The following is a 24,754-nucleotide window of genomic DNA, read 5'->3' on the forward strand; positions in this document are numbered from 1 at the left end:
CCGTGTCCCCTTCCATACTCACTGGGACTCCGTTGATTTTTACTTTCCTTATCACTGGGGGCGAATCGTCGGTACACGTGTACAGTCCTAACACCTCATCATCTTCTGCCTGCTCCTCGCTGGATGGTGGATCATCCCCCATCTCCTCAGCCACATGGTGAGTCTGATTTCTTTTACACATACGCTGAAGGTGGCCTTTTGTGTGGCAGGTATTGCATGTGTACTCCGCAAACCTGCACCGGTGAGCCCCATGGCTTCCTCTACAACGCCAGCATGGTGCTGCTTGATTAGCCCCCCTCAGCGAACTCTGAGTTCCAGGACCCCGAGGTCCGTACTCTCTGCCCCTGGCAGAGCCACGTTCTGCAGTTTTGTCCATGGTGGGTGCTATCCTGTGAACAGTGCCTGCCGGGTTCGAGACTGTGTGGATTATTTGCTTGGTGCTGCAAGTCGAGGTTATATGTGCCCGGCTGATGGTGATGGCCTTTGTGAGAGTGACTGTGGGTTCCGTGGCTAACAGCTTGTGAAGGAGACCCTCGTGGCCAATCCCCATAAGGAAAACGTCCCGTAACGCCTAGTCAAGGTGTGCGCCAAAATCACACGGCGCCGCGAGTCTCCTGAGGTTCGCAGCATATTTGGTGATATCCTGGCCCTCAGGTCTGCAGTGATGGTAAAATTTGTATCTGGCCGTGAGGATGCTCTCCTTCGGTTTCAACTGGTCACGAATGAGTTCAGTCAGCTCCTCGTATGACTTGTCCCTGGCGCTCCTGGGTGCCAGCAAATCCCTGACGAGACAGTAAACCTCATCTCCACAACTGGAGAGCAATATCGCCTTACGCTTATCTCTCATTGCGTCCGTGTCCTCCGTCAGGTCGTTTGCTGTGAAGTAGTACTCGAGCCTTTCCGTAAAGGCCTCCCAATCATTGCCCACGATAAAATCCTTTCGCGAGCCCAGAGTAGCCATGGTTGCGTGGAGTTCGTCCGCTTCCTTGTCGCCAATGTGGTGTATGTAGCACACAAATCACTGACTCCACACGGTCTGGTGTTAATCTAACTGCTGTGACCTTCGTCTTTTATTGTTCAGCTCCAGAGTGCCTCTCAGGTGTGGTGGTCAGCCTTTTATAGTGCCTGTTGCAGGTACTTCCAGGTTTCCCACCACAGCGCCCTCTGTGGTGTATCATTGTGCTTATATTACATTTAAGGTACCAGGACGATACACACATCAATAGATAACAACACTGATCTCCATCCCGATAGGTCATCCACTGCTGAGTCGAGAATCAGCCACAGGGGCAGGACACTGGAGCACAGCTGCAAGGGCCTCAGAGATCACAGACATCAGGAGCAAGGAGGTGCCCAACTGCCAGACATGGTGCAAAAAATGATGAAGGGAAACTTACCTGCCAGTCTTCAGCCTGCCCTGTGGACCCTCCAGTTAACAGGGGTCTGAGGGCTGTTCATAGTGCCACGCTTCACGTTGTGCTGAGACACCCAGTACTTGTTCCTCCAGGAAAATTAGGTGGGAGGTTGTTAATGCCCCCTTCCAATTTCATTAGGTTGCCTGTGACGGATCTGCACCCACTGCAGGTATAGGCTTGGCTCCATCGCCCAAAAGAAGGCCCGAAAATCTCAGGCCAACCTAAAAGGTGTCGAGACCCAGAAAAATGGTCTCCGTCCCTTCCTCCCTTTCCAGTGTGCCCAGGGAAATAGGTGTTCCCCGAGTGGCAAGATTCAGGAAATTCGACCCTCTCATTTTCAGAGTATTTTAATTTTGAATATATTACACAGAAGATATACACATGAGCGAACATTAGTACAGTAATTTACTTCTAGCAATTTTTATGTATCATATTTGTTTGCTCTGTGCTACACCATCTGTAACTTACTCTTTATATCATACAGTTGCAGCACTTTAAACATCTGGATCATTTAAAGAAAATAAACAAAGGAAAGAAAATCAGATTACAACTTTGGCCTTTATAGATTGTTTCCCAAAATATTTAATACAATATTGTTCCTACATAGCATGTTATTTCTGCAAAAACCCCAGTTAACAGCTCCTGTACTTGCCAATTGTTTATATGTTTGAATTTACATCTCTTTCTTTCCCTCTGCCTTATTACAAAATTTGCCAATTTGCTCAATTATTTTTTTTCCAAATACTTTCTCAATACAACATTCTACAATGCATAATCTGAATACAAATTGCAACTGTCCCAGATTTTTAGCCCTACAAGAAAATATACAGCATTAATATACCGTAGTTTTGTGACCAAGATCATGTACCCTGGTAAAGCAGAATGGTGTATTTAAAACTTCCCATCTGAGCAGCTATGTTCATTTGTTCAGGACTTTTACTTTTGTATCGTATTTGTATAAACACTTCATCGAAACACAAATGTTTTCGAACTCATATTCTATTTTCACTTGCCAAAATGCATGCCCAAGCTTTTGGAAATTATATCTGCAACCATTTTTCAGGAGCTTACAGTTGGAAATTGATTAAAACACACACATCTTTTCTGTGGAGCTGAATCCTGGTCAGGTTGTCAAACGTAGTCCAAAAACGTAGACAAGCGCTTTGCCTCCGTATGAAGATTTCAAGTTGGCAAATATCCCTTTATGTCATGGTCTCCCTTTATGCAAAAGTCATTCTTCTGCACTGCTACAAAATCCATGCAATTAATGTGTCCAGCTTTCATACAGTAAGGCAACAGGTGAATGTACATGTACAAATACGCCAATATAATATACCTGTAGTAGCAATGTCAACTGTGTCAATGACCACCTCTGTTTATACAGAGGAAGCAACCTTCGGGGCCCAGCCCCTTTGAAACAAATTAATAACATTGCACATATTAACTTGTGCAGATAACACCTCCAGACTACTTAAAGAACAGCAACCCATCATCTTAACAACCATTTTGTGTAATGTAGGCACATTTTTTCATTTGGCCTGTATATTCATTCATTAAAAATATTGGGGAAGAGCAGACTGTGCAGGTGAAGAAACCCTCGGCAATGACCGGCTGCCTATGATAGTTGCGGTGAAGAACACAACCACAGATTTCAGAGGCAATATAAAACTGTCCATTCTGATGCTAGAACTTGCACTTTACAAGGATTTATTTTTGAGCGAGGGAGGTGTAGTTTTGGAGTAAGAATACTTCACAACAAATAACCATCATGAAAAGTGACATCACCCAGAAAAAGAATCCATTGAAGTGGTAGTAAAATCACATTCAGTCTTCCAAGTGTCTTCCCACATATGGTCAATGCACAATACACAGCCCATGTCAGCACCAGTAAGTTTAAGAACAGTAAAATCATCTACTTGCCATATTGATGAATCTTCTGTCCCGCTGACCTCCAAGAAGTCATATCCATCTTCCAACTGAAAGTCTGAGAAGACCAGTGCAATGGTGTCACCAGGCTCTGCCAGAATAGTCCAAGTGCAGTCCGCATTATTATCATAATCTGACGGAAAGCTGGGGCTCGAGATAACTCCACTCTGCCCACGCAAGGTCCCTCCACAGCCATCATCCGCTGCAACAAAAATAATACGTAAATTCATTTTAATAAAATGAACTGGAAAGGGAGCATTTGAAGAAAATGAAAAATCTTTGTCTTGAAAATGTGAGTAAATTTTAACCAGTCTGCTGTGGTTTTTATTATTTTCAAGTCACAGTTCGCAGCACAAAAGATTTTCAGTGAATAAACAGAGCTTTAAAAAAAATCAATAGAGTATAATTCAAAAACAATTAAGTTGTCATAGTTACATTTATCTTGTCTAAGTTAAAAATATCAAGCAACCTGTGGGAAAGATTAAAATATGCCCCTAAATTAAACTAAACCCTTCTCATATCACAGTAACGTTCTGTTAATTTATGTTTATTATGCTAAAACAAAACAAATATCCTTGGAGACACTTGAGCTGAATCTATCTCACTGATTAGTACTTCAGTAACTAGATCAATAGATTAGACTGTTGAATCGTCCTTCAATACCACAGGCTAACTGTTATGATATCCAAATGACAGCTCAGTACTTAAAAGCAGATGATGTACCAGCGCGACTGTAATTGTGTTGTGCTATTCCTGCGAAAACAACTTTATTCAGCATCTTTTGTGCTCATTTGTGTGGGTTTGCATCTTATTAATACTGAAAATAGCTTGTAGTAACTTGAAAAGTACATGGGCAAATGTGCTTCACTCAGTTAATTCCATCTACCCCCTACACTTTGAAAGGTCAGGAAAGCTGCAGAAAAAAAATAACAAGTCTTTGTGAAAAAGAACCAGCTATTACAAAGAACCAGCGATTAAACCGCATAAGAGGTGGGAAATAACCACTCTATGGGCCCAAATTTGGCCCACCTGTTTTTTCGACGCACTCACGTGAGATGCGCCGACATCTTAGGCTCAAAATGGTGCCAAAAAGATGTCCCCGGATTCTGGCCGCGCTGACTCTCCCGGGGCTTGGCGCGGCATGACGATTCCATTGGGGGGTGGAGCTAGGGGCCTGCACGAGAAAGAATGCCAGTGGCTGTCCACTTGCGTATTAGAGCATTCGCGCATGCGGACAGCTGCCGGCACTAACCCAATCCGTCCCGCCCCTATCCCGGGCTGAGTGGCCTGCGCAGGCCAGTCCGCTGCATTCCCGAGCTATGGCTACAAACAGATCTCATGTATTCTACGTGGCTACTGTTTGTACTATCACAAGGTGTGCCACCAGAGGGCAAAGCAGTGGGAGACTTGAAGGTTACCTGTACAGGCGTGCCTGACCGAGTATAAAAGGTAGGCCACCAAGTGTGATCCTCAATCTGGAGTTATCAATAAAGGACTAAGGTCACTACAGTTCAAGTACAACACATTGCCTTGTGGAGTCATTATCAGAGCATCCAAGGACATAACAATTGGCGACGAGGTTACGGACTTTCACACGAAAATGGCTACCCTTGGTACATTGCTGCAGTTCGCCAATGATGATGATTGGGACACCTTTGTGGAGAGGCTTGACCATTTCTTCACAGCAAATGATCTGGCAGGAGATAACCCAGCCACACTGCCTGATAAGCGCAGAGCTATCCTGCTAACCAGTTGTGGGCCCACCGTCCATAGCCTCGTCAGGGACTTGCTGGTATCAGTGAAGACAACGACCAAGACGTACGAGGAGCTCGTAACACTGATCCATGAGCATCTCAAGCCCAAGAAGAGCATCCTCACAGCCAAACACCCGAAGGCCAGGAAATCGCGAAATACGCTACAGACCTCAGGAGGCTGGCAGCACCTTGTGATTTTGGCAACTACCTCACCGAAGCGCTGTGGGACATTTTTGTCATTGGAATCGGCCATGCGGGCCTTCTTTATAAGCCACTGTCGGTAGGTACCAGTCACACTGCAGAAGGCCATCTCTGTGAGCCAGGCATTCATGACCTCGACTTGCGGTTCTAGACAGATGACTCACCCTCAGGACTCAAACCCGGCAGGTACTGTGCACAGAGTGGCGCCGTTTAGAGGCTGGACTGTAGAGCGCAAACCCTCTCAGGGAAGAGAGAACTGGCCCACGAGTCCCTTAACTCAAGAGTCTGCCGAGGAGGGCTACTCGAGTAGCTCCATGCTGGCATTGTGGAGGGAATCACAGGGCTCACCAGTGCCGTTTTCAAGACTGTGTCTGCAAAGGCTGCATCACAAAAGTCCACCTCCAGCGAATGTGTAAGTGAAATATGACTCACTGTGTCGATGAAGAGCCTGCAGATGACCATGAATCCAGTGCAGATTATAAAATTATAGGCAGAGAGGCAGCTCAGCCCCATGACAAGGTATATAGCATGTCTACCTGCACCACCGAGTTTCCCGTTAAGGATGGAAGTCGAGATAGATGGCGTTCCAGTCTTCATGGAAGTGGGCACGGGGGCGAACCAGTCAGTCATGAATCAAGAAGCCTTTGAGAGGCTATGGGACAGTCAAGCTGAACGACTCAAGTTGGTCCCGGTTCAGGCAAAGCTGCGCACCTACACCGGTGAACTTATCCCAGTCGTTGGTAGTGTGGATGTTAAGGTACTCCATGATGGCGCGGTGCACAAGTTACCTCTGTGGATTGTTGCAGGTGATGGACCAATGCTACTCGGAAGAAGGTGGATGGAGAAGATCCATTGGAAGTGGGAAGACTTCATTCCTCCAGCGATCGACGTCCTCTGCGCTTAGAGGCAAAGCAAGCCCTCACCTGAGGTTGGATTCGGCACCAGAGAGCAGACCAGCACAGCACCCGAGGCACAGACCTACCAGCACGACTGTGTGAAGATGATCCAGCTGAGATGACCCGAACGCACCTTCCGGGATCCAGTGGCAGGACTCCGGAGGAAGAAAATTGAATCCAAAGGTGACTTCCCAGCTTTGGTGGCAGAACCCGGGGAGAAGAGGATCACCTCAGTCGACATCGTGGATGGAGGAAAGACGGCACCCAAACCATGAGGTGATGTGCTGAAGAAAAAGATGGCGGCGGCCAGACCACGAGGTGCAGCGCTGATGGAGCAACAAGTGGCACCAAATGGGGAAGAGGATTGAGGTAAAGAAAGCAAGGCTCTCTTAAAGGAGGCCTGCAACCCACCACACTTAAAGATACAGTTACACACACTCAAGCAATGTAATAGCAACTGTGAGTTAGAGATAAAATGTGTAACTGATGATCAGAGTTGTGTACATGCAATAAGCAAGGAAAAGTCACCTGATCGGAGCTACAGGGTATTCACAATAAGTAATGAAGCATTGTGCGATGTAGAATTTCAACTGCACACAGCCAATGCGGCGGGCAAACACCCATCGGGAGCACACAGGTCCAGCGAGCTACCCAACGCTGTAGCCTGCGTCCCTGAGACCAGAGTTATGCGCCATGGAGTGTGGCCACAAGCAGCCAATACGCACGAGATGCAGAGCAAGCGATCTCAAGAGGGCAACAGCACCGATTTCGATACTCTGCCCCTGATCGGCTCCGCCTCTCAGGCACCCGATGGCACCAAGCGCCATGAGCCTGAAAGAGCAAACTGTGCTCAGGCGCAGCCCCCAGACCCCATCGCCACCAAGGCCATACCCGGGAATGAAGGGTCACCCGCAACAGTCCTCCCAAAGGGGATCGGGACCAGCCAGGATCCCAAACCAAACAACGCCCAGGCTAGCGAGTCAGCAGTTCCCTGTGCACTGCTAGACGACAGCTCCTCAGGGAACAGCAGCGACCAAGAGAGCAAAGAAAGGACAGGGAGGTCACAGGTATCTGTGAACCTGCCCGACGCTAGGAGCAAAGGCAACAGTCCCAAGAGCAGGCAACTCGAGCCAACCGGGTTCCCACTGCCAGCACTGGGCACTGTGCCGTCACCACACTGCCTGGACACCATCCAACATTTCTGGAACTAGCTTGTCCTTATGCACCGGTTACCGATCCACAATATGTATCGATAATATAACTCACCAGGTCAACGTAAATGTCTCACAACTGAACGACAAATGTAAAGCAAACTTCTGGACTTGAATGTATATGAATGCAATGAGCCTCCGGCATAATCTATAGGTGGGGGGGCGGGGCGGTGGGGAGAATGGAGTGGTCAGGGACACACACAAACAGCAACCACCAGCACTCTACTGCCAACGAAAGACTCACCAAAGATTGAAACGACCCGCCAAGGATCAACCAGATAGAGCTAAGCCCAGAGTGGTCAATGCAGAGGCGATTTGCACTAAAGGCTTGGGGGAGAGTGATGTCATGTGTCCTACATGGTTACTGTTTGTACTATCACAAGGTGTGCCACCAGAGGGCACAGCAGTGGGAGAATTGTAGGTTGCCTGTACAGGTGTGCCTGGTCTAGTATAAAAGGCAGGCCACCAGGTGTGATTCTCACTCTGGAGTTATCAATATAGGACTAAGGTCACGACAGTTCAAGGACAACACATTGCCTCGTGGAGTCATTATCAGAGCATCAAAGGACATAACAACAGGTTGGTGCGAGTTTTGTTCGGGGTGGGATGGGGGCGGGGAAGAGTTTTGTCATGGGGGGGGCGGGAGAAGGAGGGGAGTTTTGAAGGAGGGGCGGGGTGGGGGGGAAGAGTTTTGATCCGGGGAGGGGTGATAACTGTGTAGCCAGTAATTTTAATGAGCTTGCTCAAAACTTTCCTTAACCCTGTTGATGAAAATACTTTCCGACATAAGAACATAAGAATTATGAGCAGGAGGTACTTCTATTTTTTATTTGGATATTTTGAAAAAATTATCTAAGTATGTTTTGTCTCTTTACTTCTTTTATTTTTGTAGTTTAAGCTTCCATGAATGCTTCTATTGTATAGTAAATTAACTTTGCGAAGTTTGTCATATGATGTCCTGTATAGCTGTTTGATCCTATTCACATTCTGTAGTCAAGTCATTAAGTACCTACCTGCGCTTATTTCTTAACTCACCGCAAGGGTTTTTTATGCGGCCACATACGCTGGCCTAAGTTAGTTTGGAGCAACTATTAGCTGGCCAAAGTGGACTAAATGGCCAAAACGGGTGTAGGTGGCTGGTAACGACCCTTTTGAAACAAACTAAACTAAACTAAAAAAATACTAACTCACTTCAACTGGCGCAAATTGAATATGCAAAATGGGGATTTTTAAGATACTCCAGAAAAATCAAGTTGCTCCTGTTACATCCATAATAAAGTAATGTGATTGAGTACTGTAGATGTGAGCAAGTGTGACCTTGGTCTCTTTATTCTAACTCCAGAGTGCTGGTTCAGCATGGGAGACCTGCTTATATACATATAGATTGGGCTAACCAAACTGATCGCAATGCGGTGGAGGAGAATTTCCTGGAGTGTATTAGGGATGGTTTTCTAGACCAATATGTCGAGGAACCAACTAGAGGTCTGGGTGATGTGTAATGAGAAAGGACTAATTAGAAATCTTGTTGTGCGAGGCCCCTTGGTGAAGAGTGACCATAATATGATAGAATTCTTTATTAAGATGGAGAGTGACACAGTTAATTCAGAGACTAGGGCCCTGAACTTAAGGAAAGGTAACTTCGATGGTATGAGAGGTGAATTGGCTAGAATAGACTGGCGAATGATACTTAAAGGGTTGACGGTGGAAAGGCAATGGCAAACATTTAAAGATCACATGGATAAACTTCAACAATTGGACATCCCTGTCTGGAGTAAAAATAAAATGTGGAAGGTGGCTCAAACATGGCTAACAAGGGAAATTAAGGATAGTGTTAAATCCAAGGAGGAGGCATATAAATTGGCCAGAAAAAGCAGAAAACCTGAGGTCTGGGAGCATTTTATAATTAAGCAGAGGAGGACAAAGGGTTTAATTGGGAGAGGGAAAATAGAGTAGGAGAGGATGCTTGCTGGGAACATAAAAACTGACTGCAAAAGCTTCTAAAGATATGTGAAGAGAAAAAGATTAGTGAAGACAAACGTAGGTCCCTTGCAGTCAGATTCAGGTGAATTTATAATAGGGAACAAAGAAATGGCAGACCAGTTAAACAAATACTTTGGTTCTGTCTTCACGAAGGAAGAAACAAATAACCTTCCGGAAATACGAGGGGACCGAGTGTCTAGTGAGAAGGAGGAACTGAAGGAAATCCTTATTAGGCGGGAAATTGTGTTAGGGAAATTGATGGGATTGAAGGCCAAGAAATCCCCAGGCCTGATAGTCTGCATCCCAGAGTATTTAAGGAAGTAGCCCAAGAAATAGTGGATGCATTGGTGATCATTTTCCAACAGTCTATCGACTCTAGATCAGTTCCTATGGACTGGAGGGTAGCTAATGTAACACCACTTTTTAAGAAAGGAGGGAGAGAAAACAGGTAATTATAGAACGGTTAGCCTGACATCAGAAGTGGAGAAAATGTTGGAATCAATTATAAAAGATGAAATAGCAGCGCATTTGGAAAGCAGTGACAGGATCGGTCCAAGTCAGCATGGATTTATGAAAGGGAAATCATGCTTGCAGATGTTCTGGAATTTTTTGAGGATGTAACTGGTAGAGTGGACAAGGGAGAACCAGTGGATGTGGTTTATTTGGACTTTCAAAAGGCTTTTGACAAGGTCCCACACAAGAGATTGGTGTGCAAAATTAAAGCACATGGTATTGGGGGTAATGTACTGACGTGGATAGAGAACTGGTTGGCAGACAGGAAGCAGAAAGTCAGGATAAACGGGTCCTTTTCAGAATGGCAGGCAGTGACTAGTGGGATGCTGCAGGGCTCATTGCTGGGACCCCAGCTATTTACCATACACATTAATGATTTAGATGAAGGAATTGAGTGTAATATCTCCAAGTTTGCAGATGACACTAAGCTGGGTGTCAGTGTGAGCTGTGAGGAGGATGCTAAGAGGCTGCAGGGTGACTTAGACAGACGAGGTGAGTGGGCAAACGCATGGCAGATGCAGTATAATGTGGCTAAATGAGAGGTTTTCCATTTTGGTGGCAAAAATACAAAGGCAGAATATTATTTGAATGGCGGCAGATTAGGAAAAGGGGAGGTGCAACGAGACCTGGGTATCATGGTACATCAGTCATTGAAAGTTGGCATGCAGGTACAGCAGGTGGTGAAGCAGGCAAATGGTATGTTGGCCTTCATAGCTCGGGGATTTGAGTGTAGGAGCAGAGAGGTCTTACTGCAGTTGTACAGGGCCTTGGTGAGGCCTCACCTGGAATAGTGTGTTCAGTTTTGGTCTTCTAATCTGAGGAACAATGTTTTTGCTATTGAGGGAGTGCAGCAAAGGTTCACCAGACTGATTTTTGGGATGGCAGGACTGATATATGAGGAGCGACTGGATCGACTGGGCCTGTATTCACTGGAGTTTAGAAGGATGAGAGGGATCTCATAGAAACACATAAAATTCCGACGGGACGGGACAGGTTGGATGCAGGAAGAATGTTCCCGATTTTGGGGAAGTCCAGAACCAGGGGACATTGTCTAAGGATAAGGGGTATGCCATTTAGGACTGAGATGAGGAGAAACTTCTTCACTCAGAGAGTTGTTAATCTGTGGAATTCCTTACTGCAGAGAGTTGTTGATGCGAGTTCATTGGATATATTCGAGAGAATTAGATATGGCCCTTACGGCTAGGGGTATGGAGAGAAAGCAGGAAAGGGGTACTGAGGTGAACGATCTGCCATGATCTTATTGAATGGTAGTGCAGGCTCGAAGGGCTGAATGGCCGACTCCTTCACCTATTTTCTATGTTTCTATGTGCTCCCAAGGGATGCTGGGATCCCTTGGGAATCCAATAGATACATCCTCTAGTGGCGGTGGAACACTGGTTACATAGGGTTGCAAACATAACATCACTCCCTCCCAAAGTCAATAGTACACTTATTTACAGGGTGAGACGATCTGGGGCCTTTCACTCCCGAGTCGATCGTCTCGGTACAAATGCAGGTGCAGGTGAGTTGGTTGCTTCTTTGCTGGGCTGCTGGGGATGATGGTTGACCACAAAGCTGAACTCGTAATGTCGGTTGCCACTTGTGTGTGTGTCGGAGGTTCGAAGTTGGTGGTGTCTTCTTCAGGTTGCTCGTGGTTGTCTGTGAATCGCAGTTTAGTTTGGTCCAAATGCTTTCTACAAGTTAGTCCAATTACGAGTTTGACATGAAACACCCTGCTCCCTTCTTTGGCTATGACAGTGCCAGCAAGTCATTTGGGACCATATCCATAGTTGAGTGCAAATACAGGGTCACTGACTTCAATATCGCGTGACAAATTTGCGCGATCATGGTACATGCTTTGTTGTTGCCGCCTGCCCTCGACGTGATCATGGAGGTCAGGGTGGACGAGAGACAGCCTTGTTTTCAGCTTGCTTTTCTTGAGCAGCTCGGCTAGGGAACCCAGGTGAGTGATTGAGGTCTGCAGGATGCCTTCCGACACACGTTTCAAGCTTTGCTTGATGGTTTGGACTGCCTGGCCATTAGATGCGGACTCGAACGGGGCAGATGTGACGTGCTTGATCCCATTGCGGGTCATGAATTCCTTGAATTCAGCAGTGTTCACTAGTAACGCACGGCCCATTGTCGCTGACAAGGACATCAGGCAGGCCGTGCATGGCAAACATGGCTCGTAGGCTTTCAATAGTGGCAGAGGACGTGCTTACAGACATTATTATACACTCAATCCATTTTGAATAAGCATCCACAACAACCAAAAATATTTTGCCTAGAAACGGGCCAGCGAAGTCAACGTGGATTCTAGACCACGGTTTGGAGGGCCATGACCAAAAACTTAGCGGTGTCTCCCTGGGTGCATTGCTAGTTTTGCATTGGCGCACGCAAGACTCCAAATCTGATTCGCTGCTGGGCCACCACACATGGGATCTGGTTATAGCTTTCATCATTTACTATGCCTGGGTGGGTACTGTGTAGATTGCGTATGAACATTTCCCTGCCTTTCTTAGGCAAAACCACATGATTGCCCCACAAAAGCCAGTCCGCCTGTATGGACATTTCGTCTTTGCGCCACTGGAACGGCTTGATCTCTTCATGCATCTCCGCTGGGACGCTTGTCCAGCTCCCATAGAGTACACAGTTTTTTTTACAAGGGTCAGTAAAGGATTCTAGCTGGTCCAGGTTCTGATCTGGCGGGCCGTAACAGGTGACTTTTCGTTTTCAAATGCATCCATCACCAAGAGCAAATCTGCAGGCTGTGCCATTTCCACCCCGGTGGTGGGCAATGATAGCCGACTGAGAGCATCTCTCTGTGCCTGGTCTATGACGGATTACAGAGCTATATGCAGACAGCGTGAGCGCCCATCTTTGGATGCGAGCAGAGGCATTGGTATTAATACCTTTGCTCTCTGAGAATAGTGATATGAGCGGCTTATGGTCAGTTTTTAACTCGAACTTAAGCCCAAACAGATACTGGTGAATTTTTTTTTAACCTCGTAAACACACGCCAGAGCTTCTTTTTCAATCATGTTGTAAGCCCTTTCGGCCTTGGAGAAACTCCTGGACGCATAAGCGACCGGTTGCAATGTTCCCGATTCGTTTGCTTGTTGTAACACACACCCGATCCTGTACGAAGACGCATCGCAAGCTAACACTAAACGTTTACATGGGTCATACAGAACAAGCAATTTGTTGGAACACAACAGATTTCTGGATTTCTCAAAAGCAGCCCCTTGTGACTTCCCCATACCCATTCAAGAAAACACACTTCGGTCGTTTCAACCTGAGTCCCACACAATCTAGCCGACTTAGAACCTCTTCCAGGTTCTTCAAGTGTTCGATGGTGTCCCGACCTGTGATCAACATGTCGTCCTGGAAAACCATGGTGTGCGGAACCGACATTCGCAGACTCTCCATGTCTATTTGAAAAACAGCCGTGGCCGATGGAATCCCAAACGGGCATCGATTGTAGATGAACAGACCTTTGTGCATGTTGATGCAGGTGAGGCCTTTTGAAGATTCCGCCAGCTCCTGCGTCATGTAAGCCGAGGTCAGGTCCATCTTGGTGCACGTCTTTCCTCCTGCCAGGGTCGCAAATAGGTCGTCTGCCTCAGTTAGTGGGTACTGGTTCTGCAGCGAAAAGCAGTTAATCGCTGCTTTATAGTCCCCACAAATTCTGACTGTGCCATCGCCCTGGAGGACCGGAACAATCGGATTGGCCCACTCGTTGAACTCCACCGGTGCGATGATGCCTTCTCATTGCAGTCTGTCCAGCTCGATCTCCACTTTTGTCTCGCATCATATATGGCACCGCCCGTGCTTTGTGGTGGATGGGTTGTGTACTGGGAACCAAGTGGATCTGCGCCTTTGCCCCCGAGAAACTTTCGATGCCTGGCTCAAACAACAAAGGGAACTTGCTCAGAACTTGGGCACATGAGGCGTCGTCGATGGATGAAAGCGCACGGATGTCGTCCTAGTTCTAGCGGATTTTCCCCAGCCAGCTTCTGCCGAACAGTGGGGGGCCATCTCCTGGTACAATCCATAATGGTAGTTCGTGCACTGCTCCATCAGAGGAGACTTTTACTTCTGCACTGCCAATTACAGTGATCAGCTCTTTAGTCTAAGTTCTCAGCTTGGTATGAATGGGGCTCAGCTTGGGCCTGTGTGCCTTGTTGCACCACAGCCTGTCGAAGGCCTTCTTGCTCATGATAGACTGATTCGCACCCGTGTCCAGTTCCATAATACTGGAATTCCATCCAGTTCGACTTTTAACATGATCGGTGGACATTTCGTGGTGAAGGTGTGTACCCCGTACACTTCTGCCTCCTCGGTTCGAGTCTGTGGTTCAGTTTAATCTGCCATGGATCAATCTTCCTCTGCAACGTGGTTGTTTGCAGGGTTTGCACTCTCGTCTGCACATTCGTTGGAGGTGTCCGATTGTTCCACAGCCTTTGCACGCATAGTGTTTGAAACGGCATTGATGGACTCGATGATCACCTCTGCAGCATCAACAAGGTGTTAACTGCCTCGCATTAATGTTTGATGGCGGACTCTGGCTCATCTGAGGTCATGCAGCTGCAGGCGTGTACGTTCTGCCATATGCATTCCTGCCTGAAAACGTTACTTTGTGTACAGTACTTGCCGAAACCTCTTTATGCTGCAAAATTTGTTTGGTGCTATCGCTGGTGGACATAAATGCCTGGGCTACCGTTATGACTTTGCTCAGGTTCGATGTTTCAACAGTTAATAGTTTGTGAAGGATAACCTCATGGCCAATGCCAAGCACAAAAAAGTCTCTTAGCATTTGCTCCAGGAATCTACTGAATTCGCAATGTCCTGCAAGGCGCCTTAGTTCAGCGGCGTAGCTCGCCACTTCCTGGCCTTCAGACCGTTGACATGTATAAAATGGATACCTTGCCATCAGAATGCTCTCCTTCAGACTTAGGTGCTCCCGGACCAGCGTACACAGTTCTTCATATGATTTGGTTGTTGGTTTCACCAGAGCAAGAAGATTCTTCATGAGGCCATAGGTTGTTGCCCCGCAGACGGTGAGGAGGATCACCCTTCGTTTGGTAGCGTTCTCATACCCTTCTGGCTCACTGGCCACAAAGTATTGGTCGAGTCACTCCACGAAGGACTCCCAATCGTCCCCCTCTGAGAATTTCCCCAGGATACCAACAGTTCTCTGCATTTTTGCTTGATGGTTCGTTATCTCGTCGCCAGTTTTTACGTCCATATAAAGTAATGTGATTGAGTACTGTAGACGTGAGTAAGTGTGACCTTGGTCTCTTTATTCTAACTCCAGAGTGCTGGTACAGCATGGGAGGTCTTCTTATATATAGTACCCGTAAGATGTCCCTCGGGACTCCAACATATATGCCCTCTGGTGGCGGTAGAATACTGGTTACTTAGGGTTGCATACATAACAGCTCAAAAAAAAACGGAGCAACTCCAGGGCAATTTTGAGCCCATTGTTGCATAATAAATGTATAATAAAGACACAATTAGAAAGTGCTTTTAATGTGTTCCCTATTTTAAAGAGTGTCATCCATTTGGTTTTAGATTTCTTTTCAGGAATTTCTCACAAAGAGGAAACAAAAAGTATTTTCTCTACACTCCATCACAGATTCCATGCTATCAGATTGCTTGTCTGACACCCAGTCTTGACTGAGCTGCAATTTCTTCCAGCTAAATACTGGTAAAACAGAAGCCATTGTGTCTTCACTCTCCCTGCCACAAAGGACCTATCCACACCACCATCTCCCTCTTTGACCACTGTCTCACGCTGAACCAGACTGTTTGCAACCTCACCATTCTATTTGACACAAAGCTTAGCGTCCGACTCCATCTTTTCTCTATAACCAGTACTTCCACCCAGGGTCAGACTGGCTCCGCTGGATGGATGCAAGATTCTTAGGGATGTCCATCAAAAAATGGGAACACTGATAACAAAATGCTATGAAACCATTCACATTTCCCACATGGCTAGTCTGCCCCTGGTACACCTCCATAACATTGTCTCTGTCCACCCTTCCTCAGCCTTTCCGCACCAAAACTCTTATCCATGCTTTTGTCATCTCCAGATTCAACCATTCCATCGCTGTCCAAGCTGGCTTCCCAACTTCTGCCTTCTGTAAACTTCACTCATCCAAGACTGTACTGCTCACCTGTTACCCCCATCCTTACTGACCTACATTGGCTCCCAGTCCCCCAAAACCTCCTAGTTCAATTTTTCACCCTTGTGCTTAAATCCTTTCAAGACCTCATGACCTCATCTCTGTACCCTCCTCTAGCACTACAACCCTCCCTTCCAAACTCTCCATTCCTCTGCATGTTATGCAGCTATGGTAGACTTGGTGGCCTAAGTATTTAACCCAAGGAATTAAAAATGTTAACTACTTTTGTATTTGACTGAGTTCTTGTTCACCCATATCCTCCATTTCAGCCCAAAATGCACAAGAGGACCCTGCCTCTCAGCCAACTGATGAGCCAAAATGTGATGATGAAGGCCACAACATTTTTTAAAAAGTGAGTCTTTAAATATATATTTGATTTTTGCATCAAGCAGAAATATTATTTCAAATTGAAATATGATTTATTTTACAAACCTTTGTTGATTCACAGTATTGCTGTAGTCATGAATTTTGTTTTGCAACAAAGCAGCCGACTACAATCTTCTCATACTCAAGACATTTTTTTTCCGATTTGTTCTTTTGCAGTGTATGATTTTTTAGTTACTGGCAGCAGTAACTGCCCAAGTGGCCTATCTTCCCAAACAAGCCTGAATATTGAGTATCCGAAGTTTTAAATCATGAGGAAATCACAGCCAAACCTGATCCCATCTTCACTCAAAGGCCAAAAAATGCACATTGAACAACAGGACTTACAGAATAGCAATCAGGTGCAGGAACACGGACTGTGTTTGTCAGTCTCTTGCCCAGAAACACGAAAGCCAATTGTAACAACCATCACCAACGTCATGGTTCCAATCACCTAACTCGGTACAGGCCAGAAATGGAAGCTGAGACTTCCTGACCAGTGTGGCTCAGTAGAACATTAATGTATTTACCCACTGAGGTATTGGAGGACCCACAAATACAGACCATTGAACAATACACCATCCTTTTACTTCACTCCATGAAGACCACTGACACAGGCTAATGCACGAGTGGCCTTCTTCTGTTTTGTAGTTTCTATGGGGCCAAGTTTCGGCCTGAGTTGCTCCTGTTTATTTGGAGCAACTGGTTTAGAATAGAGTATCTTAGAAATTTTAATTCTCGGCATTTAGTTTGCTCCAGTTCTAGTCAGTTAGAACAGTTTCACTTTGGAACAGAATTTTTTTTTCAAAAGGGGGCGTGTCCGGCCACTTACGCCTGTTTTCAAAGTTTAGGCAGTGAAAACTTACTCCAAACTAACTTAGAATGGAGTAAGTGAAGATTTTTGTACGTTCGAAAAAACCTTGTCTACACTTTAGAAAATCAGACGTAGGTTACAAATTAGGCGTAGGGAATGGGGGGGGGGGGTGGGTTTAAAGGGAAGTTTACAAACATTAAACACTTCAGTTTTACAAATAAAGAGCCATCATCAATAATAAATGATAAATACATCAATAAATCAACCAATAAATCAATCAAAAAAAATTAATAAGAAATAATTTTTTTTTTTTTAAATCAATAAATAAAACATTTTCTACTTACCGACTGCAGCACTGGGAGTCCTCTAACAGCGTGCTGGGATGGCCCCCCCAGTGTGTCTCTGTCAGTGTCTCTATCTGTCTGTCTGTGTGTGTGTGTGTGTCTCTCACTCTCTGTCTGTCAGTGTCTGTGATTCAGCGAGGGGAGGGGGAGAAGGAGGGTGGGAGGGGGAGGGGAGAAGGAGGGTGGGAGGGGGAGGGGAGAAGGAGGGTGGGAGGGGGAGGGGAGAAGGAGGGTGGGAGGGGGAGGGGGAGAAGGAGAGTGGGAGGGGGAGGGGGAGGGATGGGGAGGGGGAGAAGGGGGGAGAAGGGGGGAAGGGGGAAAGAGGGGGAGAGGGGGAGAGGGGGAGAGAGGATGTAGGGAGGGAGGGAGAGAGGATGTAGGGAGAGAAGGAGAGAGGATGTAGGGAGGGAAGGAGAGAGGAGGGAGACAGGAGGGAGGGAGGGAGGAGGGAGGGAGGAGGGAGGGAAGGAGAAAGGAGGGAGGGAGGGAATGGGAGGGAGGGAGGGAAGGAGAGAGGAGGGAAGGAGAGAGGAGGGAGGGAGGGAGGGAAGGAGTGAGGGAAGGAGGGAGTGAGGGAAGGAGAGAGGAGGGAGGGAGGAAAGGAGGGAAGGAGAGAGGAGGGAAGGAGAGAGGAGGGAAAGAGAGGAGGGAGGGAAGGAGAGAGGAGGGAGGGAGGGAAGGAGAGAGGAGGGAGGGAGGGAAGGAGAGAGGAGGGAGGGAGGGAAGGAGAGAGGAGGGAGGGAGGGAAGGAGAGAGGAGGGAGGAGGGAGGGAAGGAGAGAGGAGGGAGGGAGGGAGGGAAGGAGAGAGGGAGGGAGGAAGGGAGGAAAGGAGAGAGGAGGGAGGGAGGGGGGAGGGAAGGAGAGGGGGGGAGGGAGGGAAGGGGGGGAGGGAGAGAAGGGAGGGAAGGAGAGGGGGGGGAGGGAGAGAAGGAGGCTGAACGGCCGGGCCCAAGACCTCGGGCTGGATTTACAGGTAGGTGGCGTCGGGTCTCGGGGGGGGGGGGGTGGGGGGTCGTGGAGGTCCGGGGGGGGGGTGGGGGGTCGTGGAGGTCCGGGGGGGGGGTGGTGAGAGAGAGTCGCGGAGGTCCGGGGTGGGGGGGGGGGGGGGGTCGGAGGTCGGGTCGCCGGGGGGGAGCCTTATCGACGCAGCCCCAGTGAGGCCATTCGGCCAGAGCTAGGGACTGCGTGCTTCGGGCCCCTCCCACAGTTTTGGGCGCCTGGAGCTACTGCACATGCGCACCCACTGTAGCGCGCATGTGCAGAGGTCCCGGCACTGTTTTCAGCGCAGGGACCTGGCTTCGCCCCCTGCAGCTCGTGCTGCACTGCGCCCAGCTCCAGAGGACCTGCAGGGAGCCGGAGAATAGTTATGTTTTTTTTAGGCGCACTTTCTGGCGCGAAAAATGGGCGTCCAGGTCCGGGCTGCGCCGTTGTAGGCGTGGCCCGAAACTTGGGCCCTATGATTCTGTGATCATAGTCTTAAAAACACTAAATGAAAAAATTATGAGCTTCCTCACCAAACCAATCTCCTTTGTACTGCTTCATTTAAATAATTACAATCGCTTTTCTCTTTTAAGATGAAGAGTTGAAATCATTGTTTTGAGTCTTATCTTTTGATATGCTGGTATTGAGGGCAAGAATTGTTTTCCAGGAGTTTGTAAATCAAGCTCAGGGAGTACAATTGTGTAGCATTCTGTGCCTGGACATGAAGCTCCGTCATAGGCTAATTAGAAATTAAGCTTCTAGCCTCAGCATTACAATCAAATAATTCTCTCTAGCTCACTTTGTGACCTCAACTGACCTTATAAATACATAATTATCAGTCTTAATTAGATAATTGGATCATTAATTTATAATTGGAAAGAAAAGTTTAGACAACCGTTTTACAGGGTGAAGTGGGTGACAAGACAGCAAATCCAAACAGCTCGAGGGGAAAGAAATTAAGGGAAAAGAATAATTATGTTCTCACAATATCTTGGCAGAGACACATTACTCTGCATTTTAACAGGAAAGTTGTAATAGCTAATAGACTAGTTCAGTTTGAATATTAAAGCACATTCCCAAAAAATCGCAATTGGAAAGCATAAAAGAAAGCCAGTGTCCCATTTACATGAATTACTTTGGGATGCTATTGACAGGAAGGCATGTCATTCATGTTAACCTAACAGGCCGGGTGGGAAATTGATGGGATCGGCTGGATAGGATTGACTTCAATGGAGAATAAAATTGGGTGGGGTGTAAAATCAGCATCGCATCCAATCCCATTAGTTTCCTAACAATAGATTAAAATTCCACCCCTATTGTAATGTATGAACCTGTGAGTATGCTCAGAGGTTTCTGGAGCTGTTGAATTGTGAATGACTTAGCCAGTCATGTGATGTTCACAAGACTCAATAAAACCCCAGTCAGTTGAGGACTGTGTTTGCCAGTTTCCTTAAGGAAGGATATACTAGCCTTGGAGGGGGTACAGAGACGATTCACTAGGCTGATTCCGGAGATGAGGGGGTTATCTTATGATGATAGATTGAGTAGACTGGGTCTTTACTCGTTGGAGTTCAGAAGGATGAGGGGTGATCTTATAGAAACATTTAAAATAATGAAAGGGATAGACAAGATAGAGGCAGAGAGGTTGTTTCCACTGGTCGGGGAGACAAGAACTAGGGGGCACAGCCTCAAAATACGGGGGAGCCAATTTAAAACCGAGTTGAGAAGGAATTTCTTCTCCCAGAGGGTTGTGAATCTGTGGAATTCTCTGCCCAAGGAAGCAGTTGAGGCTAGCTCATTGAATGTATTCAAATCACAGATAGATAGATTTTTAACCAATAAGGAATTAAGGGTTAGGGGAGCGGGCGGGTAAGTGGAACTGAGTCCACGGCCAGATCAGCCATGATCTTGTTGAATGGCGGAGCAGGCTCGAGGGGCGAGATGACCTACTCCTGTTCCTAATTCTTATGAGTCTAGGTCGTCCATGATGAGGTATGCTGTTGATCTACACTGTTACATTTTCAGACAAACGCCAGTATTTTAACCCCTGTATCAAGCTCATCTGTATTTTGCAAAAAAATCAACTTTATTTGTTCGGATTGGAGATCGTTATCATCAACATTTAGAAGACAGAACTGGAGTTTATCAAAACCAATCAGATTGGTGGGAATAGAAACTAAAGGCAATTAGAACGAATCAAGTTGATTGGATGGGAGCAAAGGGCGGGAGGATCAGAGACTATCAGAACCAGACCGGTTGGAGGGTGGGGCTGGAAACTGTTAAGAGCAACCATAACGCGGGGTATTTGTCTTTGTAGATTATGGGTTTCCTATCTCGACTGCATTTTGTAGCTTAAAAAAATTTTTTTTGGAAATATATCAAAATGGTTTCTGTAACCGTAAGGAAATTAATTATATCATAGTCAGCTTTGTCTTATGAACGTTTCAGTTCACAAATCGATATGAAGATTCTCATTTAACAGGACGGGACATTGTGAAGTTGTATGGAAGCCCCTGAAACTATTTTCTCTTCCATATTTTGCATTTTTGGGTTGAAAAGCAACATTACAGATGACGTCAAACTGACAGAAAACGAATCAAGTCAAAAATACTAACAGTAGACATGTTCTGGGATGGAGTGTATACATCCCCATATGTTGGTAAATAAATCTCCAGTTTTCAGTCCTCTCACATCTCTAATTTCCAAATTCACCACTGCTGCAAACTGCACTTTATATACTTCAAATTTCCCCAGCGATTGAAAATGATGGAATTTATACCTGTAGCTTAAATTATAATAATTATAATAATTCATATAGCCTGCCGCAGTTTCAGTCTAACTCCTTGATTTTAATACTTCATTAGGCTTAATTCAGCGCCGTTTGTAAGCGATTGGTCAGCTTTAGCTAGTTTCAGTTTTGCTCAACCAGCCTCTCTGCTGCGAGGACAGGAAGACATAGCACGGTGTACAGAACGGAATGGGATGAAAAATAATGGGACAACAAAATAATCCAGAGGAAAAAAAAATCTAGACCTCTGAAAATAATATAACTTGAGAATCATGTATTGGTTTTCTTGGTGAACCAGTTTCACCGAGCAAAGCAAATAGCTCAGGCCCCTAAATCTTGCCTGTCACAAGATGACACAGTGAAATTAGAGGAATGGGCACCTACCTCCCAGTCTGTTTTGAAATTACTTACTCAACCTGATTTTCTGATCAAAATCAATATACACTGAAGCAGTTCACTCTAGCCATATTTTGCGATATGGATTTGCCACTATGATTTGCAAGTTTAGCATTTAAATGGACTGATGGAGTCTCACATGAAGTTAATCCACACAGAATCCAGATGCATTCTTTCAAATTGGCATCTGTTCCTTTAAATGTGATCAAAATAGGTTCACTTATTAACATTTATATTAACTGCTATTAGTTCTGAAACATGCAGAAAAGATGGCAGAGTCCTGGGTAAATTCTTTGTGCTGAAGCAGGAGAACATAAATAATGGATTTTAGACTAATGTGACTCCATTATTTGGAGAGGCTGAAAAATTCTTTTTCATTTCATCTATTTCCATCAGTCATAGCTTAGAGCAGATGTATCTATTCCTCCCACTGATTTAGCAATGCTGATAAGAACATAATAACATAAGAAATAGGAGCAGGAGTAGGCCACCTGGCCCCTCGAGCCTGCACCACCATTTAATATCATGGCTGATCTGATCATGGGCTCAGTGCCACTTCCCTGCCCGCTCCCCATAACCCTTCACTCCCTATCGCTCAAAAATCTGTCTATCTCCACCTTAAATATATTCAATGACTCAGTCTCTGACGTACTGGAGCCCATGCCAGTCTAGTTGGGCAGGTTGCATGTCTGCCTTGGAGGCTGGGTATTGGGAGTATACATTCTGACTATACATTATTATATTTTGGTCTCTAGATATTCTTCTATTTTCTCCTTTAGCAGGAATTCCATTATTTTACTACCAAGCTGACTGGTCTATAGTTCCCTGGACATGTTCTATCTCCTTTCTTAAATATAAGTGTTACGTTATCTGTCCACCAGTCCTCTGGCACTATACCTTCATCTAATTGATTACTAAATATGTGTAGTACTGTCTCTGCTATATTTTTCCAAGATTATTTTAAAATGCACAGATGTAATCTATCTGGACCAAGGGTTTTATCCTCTTTGAGTTTGATTAGTTTATTTAATATTTCTCCTCTTTATTTTAAATGCAGTTATCTCATTTCTAATCTCATCATCCAATGTTATATTCTCCTGTATGCCTGATAAATACTGAAGCAAAGTAATTATTTAATATTTCTGCCACCTCTCCATTGCTGCCTATGGTATTAGCCTGTCCATCCCTTAGTGGCACTATTTCCATCCCGAGCCGTCCTATTTTTCTTTATGTGCCTGTAAAATATTTTACTATTTTGGTTTATGTTCCTCTTTATATTCTTAATTGTTTTTTTAACTTCTCTCCAAATCTCTTTGTATTATCGCTTATTGTGCTCCCCCCTGCTATCCATGTACTTAATGTATGACTCTTTCCTTGCCCTTCGTGTTAAGCGTGTTCTTGTTTTTTTAGCAGAATATATTTTTCCTGGATTCTGTTGAACACAGTTTTGAATGTTTCTCATTGCTGTTTGCATCAATGTTTGCCAATATTGTTATCCATTTTATTTTCAACTTCTATTCTCAGCCCTTCAAAATTAGCTTTTCTCCAATATATTACCCTTGTCCTTCTCAATTATTATTTTTAAGCATATTATATTAAGGTCATTATTGCCTAGATGTTCCCCTACTTTTACTTTTCTTATCTGCTCTAGTTCATTCCCCATTACGAGATCCAATAGCGAATCCTCCCTTGTTGGGCATGTTACATATTGGGTTAGAAAAGAATCCTCTTGCTTATCCATGGCTCCTCATTAACAAGCACTTAATATTTGTATATAATCACTTTCTTGGACCAAGATGTGAGAAGATTTTGGGTCCAGAGCATTCAAATGTTCCAAAACAGTTTCTATTACATTTGTTAATTGTCACAGCACTAGTTTCTCAGTGAGTAATGCCAGCGTGATTGAGTATATACGATAAAAAAGTCTAATTAATGTAATCAATGTACACTCATTTGTTTAAAAAAAAACAGGAGAAGTTAACAAAACAAATATTTACTGCAGTTTTCTGGCATCAATTTCCTCGGAGTGATGCTTCCCAAAATGAATGTTCGCAATTTTCAGATTTATATAATGTGTAGAATATATTTCAACAGCAGAGTTATCAAAAGCCGTCAATGACTGAGCAACATAAACAAGCAAGGAGCAAGAAAAGTCATTTACCCATCAATACCACTCCTTCCACAGTCTATGTACAACCTTCCCAATCCTGGAGACTATCCATTATTTTATCTCCTGAGGGAGGATTTTCTGTTCACAGTCGAAGGCAAAAGCTCTGCTATATTTTAACAATCTGGATCCTGCTGTTCTCTCCAGTCCTATCTTATTTTCTTCAATTATAGACAGGTTGAATTTTGATTCTCTCTCCTCAATATAATATCCCAACTCTGAGAAGAAGCCTGTTCACTCTTCTCTGAACACGTTGTGATGCAGCACCAACATGCATTTGAAATTGTGTCACAAATTAAACTGAATAATTTGTGGACCCACCAGTAATCTGCAGAACATTAGAAGAGCTGTCTTTAATTTAGTGTCAAATGCCTTCCAGACGAATGTTGGTAATTTGGAATCCGATCATATTGATCACTGTTTGTAGTGATCAGTTGCTTGAATCAATCACGACATTTGGTTAGCTTCATTGATATCAGCTTGACATTGACTGGAAAGTACCAGCGGAGGGGCACAAAACTGTTTTTTCCGGGGCGGGGACTACTTGCTGCTGCGAAATTGCATGGGAGTTCGTGGAGGCGCAAATACATTAGCGGCACACCCCCCTGGTAGCGCCCTGGGCCGCTGCACCTCCAGCAATGACATCATCGCCATGCACCGCGACCCCTTTTCACCCCAGGTCACGAACCGGGCCGGATACCCATCTGCGGGGACAAAAAGGGGTCGCGGTAAATGGCGATGATGTCATCACTGGAGGTGCAGTGGCCCAGGGCTCTACCAGTGGTGAGGTGCGCTACGCCGTGCGCCACCCTTTTT

At 45.5% G+C, this 24,754-nt stretch overlaps 1 protein-coding gene across 1 annotated transcript in view; it reads right to left on the bottom strand.

Moving 5' to 3' along the window:
• Window positions 1–3,196: 3,196 nt before the first annotated feature.
• Window positions 3,197–24,754, bottom strand: part of LOC139279594 (CUB and sushi domain-containing protein 2-like) — a 914,549-nt gene continuing 892,991 nt past the window's right edge. Inside the window, exon 5 of the mRNA XM_070898714.1 lies at window positions 3,197–3,543. Within this exon, the coding sequence (XP_070754815.1) occupies window positions 3,197–3,543 (347 nt within the window). The remainder of the gene's footprint in view (window positions 3,544–24,754) is intronic.

This window comes from Pristiophorus japonicus, chromosome 14 (assembly GCF_044704955.1).
Source record: "Pristiophorus japonicus isolate sPriJap1 chromosome 14, sPriJap1.hap1, whole genome shotgun sequence".
Taxonomy (NCBI): domain Eukaryota; kingdom Metazoa; phylum Chordata; class Chondrichthyes; family Pristiophoridae; genus Pristiophorus; species Pristiophorus japonicus.